General features: G+C 46.8%; 1 protein-coding gene across 3 annotated transcripts in view; it reads left to right on the top strand.

Moving 5' to 3' along the window:
• ABCC8 (ATP binding cassette subfamily C member 8) overlaps positions 1–12,484 on the top strand; it is a 1,340,683-nt gene that overhangs the window by 635,420 nt on the left and 692,779 nt on the right. For 2 of the 3 annotated variants that reach the window (XM_078681060.1, XM_078681059.1), the window contains 2 exons: positions 1,578–1,683; positions 1,917–2,027. In XM_078681060.1, coding sequence (XP_078537186.1) covers positions 1,578–1,683; positions 1,917–2,027 — 217 coding nt within the window. The remainder of the gene's footprint in view (positions 1–1,577; positions 1,684–1,916; positions 2,028–12,484) is intronic. The other variant, XM_078681061.1, reaches the window with a different exon arrangement.

Raw genomic sequence — 12,484 nt, 5'->3', positions numbered from 1 at the left:
CTATCTATCTATCTATCTATCTATCTATCTATCTATCTATCTATCCATCTATCTAGTTTTGCTAAATAAACACAGATAAACGCTGTAAGATTAACAAGTTTATCAAGTCAATAATGTGAAAAATAAATGCTCATCATGTACAGGTTCACAAGGCAAACAAAGTAAAATTCACGGAGAGAGAAAGAATATCAGCAAATGCAAACAGTGTGAAACTCATATCAAATGAACAAAATTCCTATGAAGGAGTGGATAGGTGGAGAGACAGAAGTTTCAGAGACAAAAATACATTTGCAAATGATTATGCAATGTACGAATTTATGCAGCTTTACTAACCCAAGAAATTCAGAGAAATTCTACCCCCATGCCCACACAGATAGTCGGGGTCCCCTGAGTTAGAATCAGGGAATAAAGATTATCAATATAATGGGATCAGGACAGGAGCAGGAAACAGCTAGGCTTCTCTCAGCAAACCGACGGACAGCGATCTCCCTCTAACTTCGGGCAGACATACCTCCCTACCAGCCCCAGGGCTCCCCAAATATAGGCATATCCCTATATGTCCAACCCGCAGTAGTTGAAACATTTGCAGAAACTCAGTCTCTCATTGGCGGATTTAGGCAGTGTTCTATCACACCACATTGTCATGTTCATGATTTTCACAGCGTTCTTTGTTATACAACTTTCTCATCTTTTAACCACATTTCACAAATTCTCATTTCCTCTGGTGTGCAACACGTTGCAAATTTCTACACTCATATTGTCTGCCACTTTTGGTTCCATGATAGAAGGTTATAGATATCCCTTCGGTCCCCCGGCCATCTTTCCGTTTACTTGGCAGACACACAACGCTTCTCGAAGGTTATCAGCCTTTTCTTCTTGTACTTTCTCATAGCTCAATTTTCTGTTCTTTTATTTGCTTTTATTTGTTTTTTCCAACCCCAACTGTCATGCAGAAAAGGTAGGCCCACTTGTTTCTCTACGATGAATAAAACACAGACATTTATTAATTTCACGAAATGTACTTCTCACTGTTTACCACCCACCTTTGCAGTATCCCATGTTATGTTTCTAGCAAGACCATTAATGTAAAGCTGCATTATGTTATCTTTTGAAAGCAAAATGTCAATGCGGCCTAGTCTTTTCATGCATTAGTCCAACATTACTGCACACATGTGCAAAGCAATTTTCCTTGTATGTTGGTGTTTTTGAACATTATTTTCACAGCACACCGTTAGTAAAATGTTACAGGAGAGGTAATCTGTGCAGGTTTTATTTTCTCAAAACTCTGCACCTTCACTAGTGTTCTCTCCCACCTGAGGGTGAGCCTCGGATGGGTACTACCAAATGGCAGCTTTAACACAAGGTGCTGCACTAGCACGAGGGGTGCAACTGGGCCCATGAGAGGGCTTGGTGTGTTGATACAGGCCGGTTTCATGCATCTAGATTGACAGACAGATCCAGGGATGAGACAGATCCGGGGGACAGTTCGTATTTGAGGAATAACTGGTAGTAATTACTTCAATTCAAGCTGGAACTCTTTGCAAAAAACGAATTCGTACCTTTTGTTTTTTCTTTAGTGTACAGAAGTTAAGTGAATTTTTTTCGAGTGACGAAATCGGGGAAGAGATAAGCAGATGTGAACAGCTCAGGAGCTCTGGCTTCAACAGCAAGTACCAGGCATTGGTGAGTAGTGCTGTCATCTATAAAAACACTCTATTGTCTTGTAGTCTTCGTCATGGAGTGCCTAACTGATGCCGTTGCATTGTTTTTTCCTATGTCGATGCGTTCCTCACTTCTCGTCAGTAGACACACGCTTGACGCATGCTCTGTAAGCGATGACGCAGCCCCCACTTTTCACGGCACTAACCCTGCTTTTGCTGTTCACCTGTGTTTCTGTCTCCCCACTACTCGCACAGCCCATGAAAGTTGTCAACCGGAAGAGACCGACGAAAGACGACTGGAACCATTACAGCAGTCAGCAGCGGACTCCCATTAGCATCACGGAAGGAGATGACTTTTGCATCAAGGTGATAATGCAGACACTATTCCTGCACCATTCGAGATATTTAAAAACAGTATGCAATTCAATCTCACATGTGGAGCTTTGAAAGCATCAATGTATACTGATAGCAATTAATTTCGGTATTACTGATGTGTCCTGGTAAAAGCGAGTAGAACCATGACTCCAAGAATCAATACTACCTCTGGTATCTCAATGCACAAGATCATGTTCTTGCAGTAAATAGATTAATAAGAGAAGTATAGCTGTTTCACTATGGCTGAACAACTGTATTCTAACCCATTGGTTTAAATAAATACTCTTTTGCTGTTGATTCAAATAATTACATTTAGTAAATACAAAGTGCTTTAATGATAATCTAATGTACTGGAGCCTGCAATCTGTTAATTAAAGCCAGTCTCTAATTTCCTTATTACAGTTAACTTGTGGCATCCATATCCGCCAGTAATGAAGAAATGAAATAGCTGCTCACCCGAAATAAGGGGGTCATAATGATAGCGGAAGGCCCGCCACCGCCAGCCGTGCAGTGGTGGGCCTTCTGCCATCAGACCGCGATTCCCCCCTTCCCTCCCCCCGACAAATTAGGATGGCAAAGACCTCCCGCCTCAGATCTGCCACATTGCCTGGAGGAGCAGTCAGCATCTGTAAAATGGTGGCGGTGCCTAGTAGGCACCGCCTGCCATTTACAATGCTGCATCCCCGCCAGCAGGTGTATAGCGGTTGAACTGCCATTCACAGGTTGGCAGGGATTGGTTTCGGGGCCCGTTGTGCCCCATGTGTTAGGGGGAGGTGTGGGTGCACTGGGGGGTACATTTCACTGCACTACCTGGCAGGCACCAAACCACGTAGTGTAGTGAAATGCACAACCTGCATTTTTAACATCGCAGAGGGTGCTCCAGTCAGGAGCACCCGCCGCAATATTAAATTGCAAGATGCAACCGCCATGGTGGCACCTGCATCCTAATTTGGAGTGTGGGACCGCCGAATGCATGGCGGACGGTCCCGATCCCCACCACGATGGCGGGCGGACTCGTCCGCCATCGTAATGACCCCCTTAGTTACTACAGTTGAGTTCTGACATCACAATGCCTACTTTCAAAGCCAGCAGCCAGGTTGAAATGCAATGAGAGGAGCATGCCTACAGCTGTAGTTAAACCAGGAAAATAGGTGGGTCTGTGTCTTCTGATATTTTTCTCTAAAAGGAGAAAGTGAACGGCAAATGGGAAATATTTATGGCACCATGTTTATTTTTTCCATGCTATAGATCAGTGAAGGAAAGCTAGAATCTATGTATGTTTATTCACAATCTGAAACAAAACATGTTTTACCCTATCACTAAACTAATTCTAATACCTTTTCTTGCAAAAACACTATCTGCTTTTTGGTGTGCTTAATTTCATAGTAGAGATTCTACTTCTATTCGTATTGTCTGCAACCGGCATGAGACAGCAAAACACTAAGGATTCAAGCTATTTGTGGGAAGTGTGATGGTATAACCATGTATTATAAGGAATATAACATCATCTGCCGCACATTAAAAGTATATTGTAGAACTTCTTGTAGGACCATGACCTTCTAAGTGAACTTCGACTTCTACCTCATTCATCTATTTTGGGTCACTTGCAATACCCCAGCAATGACCACTAGGAGGTACTTTATCCCACATAATACCTAGCACCTGTAATTTGCCATTTCTTACTATAGTGAGGTCAGTGTTGCACCATCACGAGGAACCATGAGATAGGAATGCGACAGTAGGTCTCTTGCTACTTTCTGGGGCTGAACATGCCACAGTGTGCCTAATTAAGGTTTAGGTGACATATTTGTCAGTCACCACACCATCGGCAATATTGATTGCACTTCTTTTGAGTTATAGCTATAATACTCTTCAGAAAAGCAAAAATAGGTATGCGCCTCCCAAGAGTTGAATGGATATGAAAAGTACTTAGGCAGTCTTTAATTGCTGCTTGTTCTCTTTTGCATTATTGCCTTGTTCATCAATATGTTTTTTTTTAATTCTCAAAGCTGACTCACGGGCTGTTTCTCCACACTACATTCAGCTATAGACAGTTTTCCAGCGCAATGTAAAGCAACACTTGATTTTTTTAATCAAGCCATAGGTAGTGTGGACATTTTGATTCAATTATTTTTCCACTTCAAGAAACATGAAAATAAACTGCGAGTCAACCACCCACCACTGTGGCAAAGTGTGACAGGTCTCAGGCTACGAGAAGGGAGGACATTGGCTTGTTTGCACTTCTAGAGACATAGATAATTAACAATAAGTTCACATTAGGATTTTAGAAAATTGTAACGGATGCTAAATCTGCCTCATTGGCAGTGCTTAATTTGAGGCAGTGGTTGCCGGTGGTTGCTGATGGGGTGACCACCACTTATTTTTTGGGGCCAGCACTTATTTTTTTGCATCAGACATTTACCAAGAGCAAGAGAGGGAAAACATAAATTGAAAGGCAGAAGTAAAAGACGGAAAAACCTTCACAAATGGAGAAAGCATGAACCTACAACAGCGAGATAACGGGGCAGGGAGAGTGGTAGTGGATTAACCCCTTCCATGCTCATGTCGAGCTGAGCTCGTCATGAGTTGCACCGCTCGCATGCTCATGACGAGCTCAGCTCGTCATGTAACGCGGCTTTTTGTAAATTGCCGCACAGCGCGAAAAAAGCCGCCGCACGCATGCGGTTAAAGAGGCATGAGGTGGATTTAAGACTACCAGTCTTGAAATTGGGGGCGTGCCAATTTTGAATTGCACCTGCCACAGGCTTCAGGCATTAGCACTCTTTCTTTTACAAATAAGCACTGCAAAGTGCTATGTTATATTTAACATACAAACCCTAAATCAGGCCTCTACTAATTTTCAAATGCACTGTTTATTAGGATGAAGGTGTATAAATCCACATTTTCATGACTGATTCGATTCATTTTGCCTCTATGACAGAAAAAGATAGCAAGATTACTATTTAGGTGGGATGCATCAATAAAAGCTGAAAAGAATTTGACTTGCTGAATTAATAAAAATAAAAGGAGTCATAGCTTCGATGCATTGCTGCCACTATCTCTTTTTTTTCTCAATAAATCAGTGGTTTCCATCAAATGTTGCTATTGCTGCATGTCCCTGTGAGTTACAGAGTTGGTGGTTTGTAAGCAAAAAGGAGCAGCAGGGTTCTGGAGGGTATAATGAATATTCTTCAGCCTTCTTCAGATCTGTGCTGACCTCATACACCTCCAATCATTGGACTTACTAAATATAACAGCATCCTGGCTTGTTAACCCTTTGCTGTGGCCTCGTCCTAGTAATAGTTCTGAATTATCCACGTACTACTTTCTGCTGAAGATGGGCAAGAAGCCAGATGCACATGTCCAGAAATCCAAGACTGGCTGCACCAACATTGATGACATCCTTCTAGTTGGGAGCAATTCATAAGCATCAGGAACTGCCTCTACCATAATGCAATGAGAAAACTGGTGCTGACTTTTTGGCAGTGCACTTCTCTCCTCTTGATTGTTAGGCTCCTCTGGGAGATATGTGGTTATGAGCCACAGGATCAGTGGTAGAAGTGGGCGGGAACGGAAGGGCACGGCGTGCCCCTACTTCTAAAAATTATTTGAGTCCATTCCCCTACTTCTTACTTTCAAAAAAGCATCCCAGGATGGCAAGAATAGTCCGACTTTAAAACGATAACTTTTTTCTTTTAGCTTCTGGGGGTGGCTTGCACTTCTCTGTGAACTCCAGAGGCTGCAGCAGCCCCTCCCTTAGCTCGCACAGACCGAGGGCGGGCCCTGCAGCAGCCCCTCCCTGAGCTCTCACAGACCGAGGGCGGGCCCTGCAGTGGCCCCTCCCTGAGCTCTCACAGACTGAGGGCGGGCCCTGCAGCAGCCCCTCCCTGAGCTCTCACAGACTGAGGGTGGGCCCTGCAGTGGCCCCTCCCTGAGCTCTCACAGGCGGTTGGCGGGCCCTGCGGCAGCCTCTCCTTGAGCTCTCACAGCTTGTCATTCTGATTGAGGCAGATTATCCCCTTTCGAATGACAATGCACCCACCCTCTGCCTTTAGCATTTCAAGTGCCAGTGAGATTGGAGTTAGTGATTACAGAGGAGCTTCCCCAGAGTACTGTGGGGAACTTGCCCCCTTGTGTAATTTGTCAATGTTGTACACAGAGTGAATTGGGCAGGAGCAGTGACCGGACAGAAGCGGCGACAGGAAAGGAGAGGTAATGGCTCAGGAGAGGTGACCGGGCAGGAGAAGTAACGGATAGGAGAAGTGACGGGGCAGGAGAGTTGACCTGTCAGGAGCAGTGACGGGACAGGAGAGGTGACAGGAAAGGAGAGGTGACGGGGCAGGAGAAGTGATGAGGCAGGAGAAGTGAAGGGGCAGGAGCGGTAAGCGGCAGGAGCAGTGAACGGATAGGGGCAGTGAACAGATAAGAGCAGTGAACAGGGCAGGAAAAGTGATGGGACAGGAGCGGTGATCTGGCAGGAGTACTGACCGGACAGGAGCACTGAACAGGCAGGAGCAGTGAACGGGCAGGAGCGGTGACGGGGTAGGAAAAGTGACGGGGCAGGAAAAGTGACGGGGTAGGAAATGTGACGAGGCAGGAAAAGTGTCGGGTCAGGAGCAGTGACGGGGCAGGAGAGGCAACAGGAAAGGAGAGGTGACTGGGCAGGAGAGGTAACTGGACAAGAGAGGTGACCGGGCAGGAGAATTGTCGGGCAGGAGAAGTGACGGGACAGGAGAAGTGACGGGGAAGGAGAGGCAACAGGGCAGGAGAGGCAACCGGGCAGGAGAGGTGACCGGGCAGGAGAAGTGTCGGGCAGGAGAAGTGACGGGACAGGAGAAGCGACGGGGCAGGAGAGGTGATGGGGCAGGAGAGATGACGGGGCAGGAGAGATTTGCGGGGCAGGAGAGGTGATGGGGCAGGGGAGGTGACGGGCAGGAGAGGTGACGAGGCAGGAGAGGTGACGGGGCAGGAGAAGTAATGAAGCAGTAAAGTAATGGGGCAGGAGCGGTGATTAGGCATGAGCAGGAGTGCTAACCGGGCAGGAGCAGTGAACGGGGCAGGAGCAGTGAACTGGGCAGGAGCAGTGAATGGGGCAGAAGTGACGGTGCAGGAAAAGTGATGGGACAGGAGAAGTGACAGGACAGGAGAAGTGACAGGGCAGGAGAAGTGATGGAACAGGAGAAGTGACGGGACAGGAGAAGTGACGAGACAGGAGAAGTGACAGGACAGGAGAAGTGACGGGGAAGGAGAGGCAACAGGGCAGGAGAGGCAACCGGGCAGGAGAAGTGACCGGGCAGGAGAAGTGACCAGGCAGAAGAAGTGACGGGCAGGTGACGTGACGGGCAGGTGACGTGACGGGCAGGTGACGTGACAGGGCAGGAGAGGAGAGGTGATGGGGCAGGAGAAGTGACCGGGCAGGAGAAGTGACGGGCAGGTGACGTGATGGGGCAGGAGAGGTGACGGGGCAGGAGTGGTGATGGGGCAGGAGAGGTGACGGGGCAGGAGAGGTGACAGGGCAGAAGCAGTGATTAGGCATGAGCAGGAGCGGTGAATGGACAGGAGCGGTGAACGGGGCAGGAGCGGTGAACAGGGCAGGAGCGGTGAACAGGGCAGGAGCGGTGAACAGGGCAGGAGCGGTGAACAGGGCAGGAGCGGTGAACAGGACAGGAGCGGTGAACAGGTCAGGAGCGGTTAACAGGTCAGGAGCGGTGAACAGGTCCGGAGCGGTGATTAGGGCAGGAGCGGTGAACAGGGCAGGAGCACTGAACAGGGCAGGAGCAGTGAACAGGGCAGGAGCAGTGACGGGCAGGAGAAGTGACGGCTAGGAGAAGGGAGGGGGCAGGGGAATTGATGAAGCAGGAGTGTTGATCGAGCATGAGCAGGAGTACTGACTGGACTGGAGCAGTGAAAGGGCAGGAGCAGGCGTTTCCCAGGGTGACTTGAAGGATAGGGGGCCAGTTTAGTTTGGGAGGACCGGTTTTGTACAAGTGCAGGAGTTTTAAAAACACTGCAAAGTTCTTTGTATATTCAGGAGGGTTCAGTCAACAATACAAGTGCCAAGATAACTTTGGTGAATGTCAATGTACCTGCTGGAGAGTGATGGGAGCATGTTTTGTCTAGTGGCTGTTTTACTCATCTAAGGTAGTGCAGAGGGGTAATCTGCCTGCTGCAAACATGTACCATGCATATCAAAGAGCAATATGTAATGTGCATAGTTCAGTGGGTACAGATCAGTGGGGACTGCTTTGTGTTCACTTCCCGAATGAAAGGACACTTGAATACATATGGCCTGGCAGTTTGGGCTGGACTGTTCCCATTGGGCGCAGAATCTAGACTGATTTGCATATGGCTGGGTCCAAACTGGAATGGCATGGTGAGCAAAAAATGATAGATTTAGGCCCAGATCTCTGAACTGGGGTGAATGTATGACATCGTTCTGCATTCTGTCCATCAATTGTTCTTTTTGCATTTGTCACCCCGAGTGGGACAGGTATGCTCAGACATGAGTCCTGTGCTCTCCATGCCACTGGACTCAAACTATCCTGGCTGGTGAGCTCTGAAGGATGCTTGTTTCCAGTCCAGGGAGGACCTGGCCTGGCAGTTCAAGCTGGACTGTTCCCATTGGGCGCAGGATCAAGACTGATTTGCATATGGCTGGGTTCAAACCGGAATCGCATGGTGGGCAAAAAACGATGGATTTAAGCCCAGATTTCTGAACTGGGGTGAACGTATGACATTGTTCAGCATTCTGTCCACCAGTTGTTCTTTTTGCTATATTATGATTGAGCAGCTAGTTGGCTGACATGAATATGAAGGAGCCTTTGTGGGTTTCCATGAGTCTAGATTCTCCTGAAGAGTCCCTTTCTCTTCTGAGCCCTACTTAACACATGCGTACAGGAGGAGCCCTGTATTCATGACCTCAATGTTTGAGACAAAAAATAATCATGGATTTCTGAACAATGAGAGTAAAAGCATTAAGGTAACATGTTGTTCCTGCTTATATTTCACACGCTTTACATAAACCTTTATTCCCTATGAGTGTTTGCTTTTTCCTGAATTAAACCTCAAATAAACATGTTTATCCATTGTTTTAATAAAATAACGTTATAAGCTGTAACTGGTCAGTGAAATGCTAAACGTACTAAAAATTGGCATGTTTCGCTATTTCTAGCCACACCCCTGACCGCCCACTGATTCAACCTTCGGTTATTCCCGCCCCCTGATTCTCCACCCACAGTTCCCCTACTTTTTTCCCCACTTCGACCACTGCACAGGATGCACCAGCATGTCTTAGAACGGTGCTTCGCCTGAAATTCTACAAGCAGCATTTTGCTTCCCCAAATCTATCGACTACTTGCTGCTGAAGACGGGCAAGCACCCAGTGCCACAAGTCCAGAATTGCTAGCCCGTGCTGGCTCCTCTAGGGAATGCTGCGGCGCGGTGAGGCAGGGCCGGGAGGGGCAGGTTGGGGGTAGTAAACTCCGGCATACGGCCGATTGGAGATAAATAAATAAAACAAATTACGTTGCGCGCGCTGCAATGCGTTGCAGCGCGTGCAATGTAATTTGTTTTATTATTTTATCTATGTTGCCCCTACCCCACCCCGCCCACCGCCCAGCAGCACTCCCTCGAGGAGCCTCCACTGGCTAGCACTGGCTGTGCCGACACAGGTGGCAAACAGTCTTATACTTATATCTCAAATAAAAACACTATGTACCAGAATGTCTGTTAAGGGAACGTTTTAACCAAGACCTGCCACTAAAACAGAAGCAAAATTATAGGAAGGCAAAATGAAGAGAAATTAAAGGTCGGTCCCCATGTGAGAGATGAAATAGTCCCTGCTGGCTGCGAGTGTTCAATGCAGCCTGGTTCTTTATCCGTCTTCGTGTTCTTTAAACCGTTGACCCCTGCCTCGCTTTGACTTGTATTCAGCTCTTTGAGAGAGAGAGATGAAGGCTAAAAATAAACACCAACTTTCATACGCATGAATTCCACAAATCACTACCACACTGGAAACTGCAGCCTCAGATTTAAATCCTGTTTTAGCTTGTTCTGGTTTGCTGCAAGACATCTGGATACCTCTTTATGTTCGTTTATCCCGTGTTGATGACATTACACGTCACTGCAGTTACTCTGCATGTCCATAATTAAGCTAAGCAGCGTGTGCGTGGCCTGGTCGGTGTATCAGTCAGACTCGAGCCCCTTCATCGCTTCACAGGCACACTGAGGGTTGATGTAAAGAGACATCCTGCTCAGTAAGGGAGTACACATCTACCAACGGGTTCTGAGATGGCGTCAAAGCAATTCTTGAAGCAGTGTCACACCGTTCAGAAGCGTGAGATGAAAGGAAAGCGGTTGATAGAGATACAGACATTTGTGTGTGGCCTGCATGTAACACTATAATCAACCACAGCCTATTTCATGCTCAAAGAATAGGAAAGTAAATTAAAAAAAAATGCCTCACATAACTAAAGTATAAAATGAGAGGACTCCTGTACTAAAACAAAGAGCGGGCATTGGAAAAGCAGAGCAAATGGTTTGCAATAGCTCACTCTCAAACTATAGTAGGCCTCTACTAGTCGATATTAGTGGTTAGAGGAAGGCCTTTTGAGTAATTTACGTAATCCCTCCATCCATCCAAATCTTTACAAAGTGTTGGTAAAATTGCACACAATTAGTCAAAGGAGCAGAAAAAGTGTAGGCCCAGTATCTTGTTTGACTGGATGAGGGCATGCCGGCTGCTACCGTCATACTAAACATGTTTCCAAAGTATTAGATCACGCTTGTTGAAGCTTGTGCTGAGTACTATTGTGTAGCTGAAATGCCCTTGAGTGAGATTAAGGGGCATATTTACAAGCCCCTTTCACCATTGGTACGTCACTTTTTGCGACGTTCCTGTGGTGATTGGGGTATCTCCTTATTTTCAAGGCAGCGTTACGCCACTTAACATTGACTAACACTGCCTTGTAAAAAAAGCCCCCTCTCATGTTGCAACACCCATTGATTTTGACACTGCCCTCTATTTTCAAGGGTGATGTATATGTGAGGCAGTGCAAAATTAAGACCAGGGAAAACCTGGTCTTAACATGGTGAAACGAGGAGAAATGCTTTATTTCTCTTCATTTTTGCTGTCTCTATGTGTGCTGTATTGTGCAGCACAAACAGAAACAGCAAATTGCAATGTCTCTTCCTGCATATAAACAAACATTAGGAAAATGACTATTTACAACTTCTATGTGTGCTGCACAATGCCACAAACATATGAGTTGCAAATCGCCATTCTGGATTCTTTATGTGCAGGAAGGGACACCTTCCTGCTCATAAACAATCATTCCCTCAACGCAGGCACCCTTACGCTATGGTGCAAGGGGGCCTGCATTGGCGCTAGGCAGCTCAATTTAGTACCTGCACAGGGAGAAATGCAGGGAAGTGCCGTATCATTGTAAATATGACGCATCCCTGCATTTATAAAGTGAAAGAGTGCAGTTTTTTTGGAGCTAACACATGCACCACCACTTTCTTGGAAATATGCCCGAAAGTGTTCAAGGAGGCCAAGTATGTTGTGCCTTTCTTAGATTTGTGTTGGTACTACATTGGGTCTTTCTGAAGGGATTCAGAAAGAGTTTAACATGTTTGGGACACAGGAATACGCTAGCCAGTGCTCGCAAGAATCCCTCACTTGATGTTTTCACATTCTGTTTACCTCAAATCAGGCAGACAGCTACAAATTAGAGAACCTTCTGAGCATGCCCTAGCAACAGTTCTAATTTCTCCTGTACAGAACCAGGCACAAGATTGTATTGGAGGACAAGGTGCTGTCCACTTCAGATCTCTTTCTCTCTTTATGATTGGTCCTCACTGGACTCCACAACTACCAGAACACCATGGGGCATATTCACAAGGAGTTACCTCCGATTTATCACCACCTTAACGCATCAACAGTGGAGATAGAACTAACACCCCATTCACAAGCTGGTGCAAACAGTAGACATCATCAGAATTCCCACTATAACAGCCCCAAAATCTAACACCCCGGCGGACACCACCAACCAACGCTAATGAGATGCAAAGTAAGTGATCCTTTGCAGAAACACACGAAAAAACAACAGCAACACTTTCACAATGAACTGACAGATCCGCAAAGTGAACCGAAATCACGCTATAAGCTGCGTTAGCCGCAGGTATTTAACACCTGCCTCAAGCAGGTGTAAAGACGGACAACTACTTGCAGTAGGCAACGGGGCCCCACACACAGCCACATCCGAAGAACGAACTACGCCATGGAGCTACTCATCATGCAGCTCGGAGCCCCAACAGGGCCACAACACCCACCGCCACCACCACCAGGACAGCCACCACTTCTGGACTCGGACCCGCCCCCCTTCCCCCCCGGACCACCACAGAGGCAGCGCAGAATAAGACAGCGGACCCACTGAAAATGCACCACT

This window comes from Lissotriton helveticus, chromosome 3_1 (genome assembly GCF_964261635.1).
Source record: "Lissotriton helveticus chromosome 3_1, aLisHel1.1, whole genome shotgun sequence".
Lineage (NCBI taxonomy): Eukaryota > Metazoa > Chordata > Amphibia > Caudata > Salamandridae > Lissotriton > Lissotriton helveticus.
This window is presented reverse-complemented; position numbering and strand designations above follow the sequence as displayed.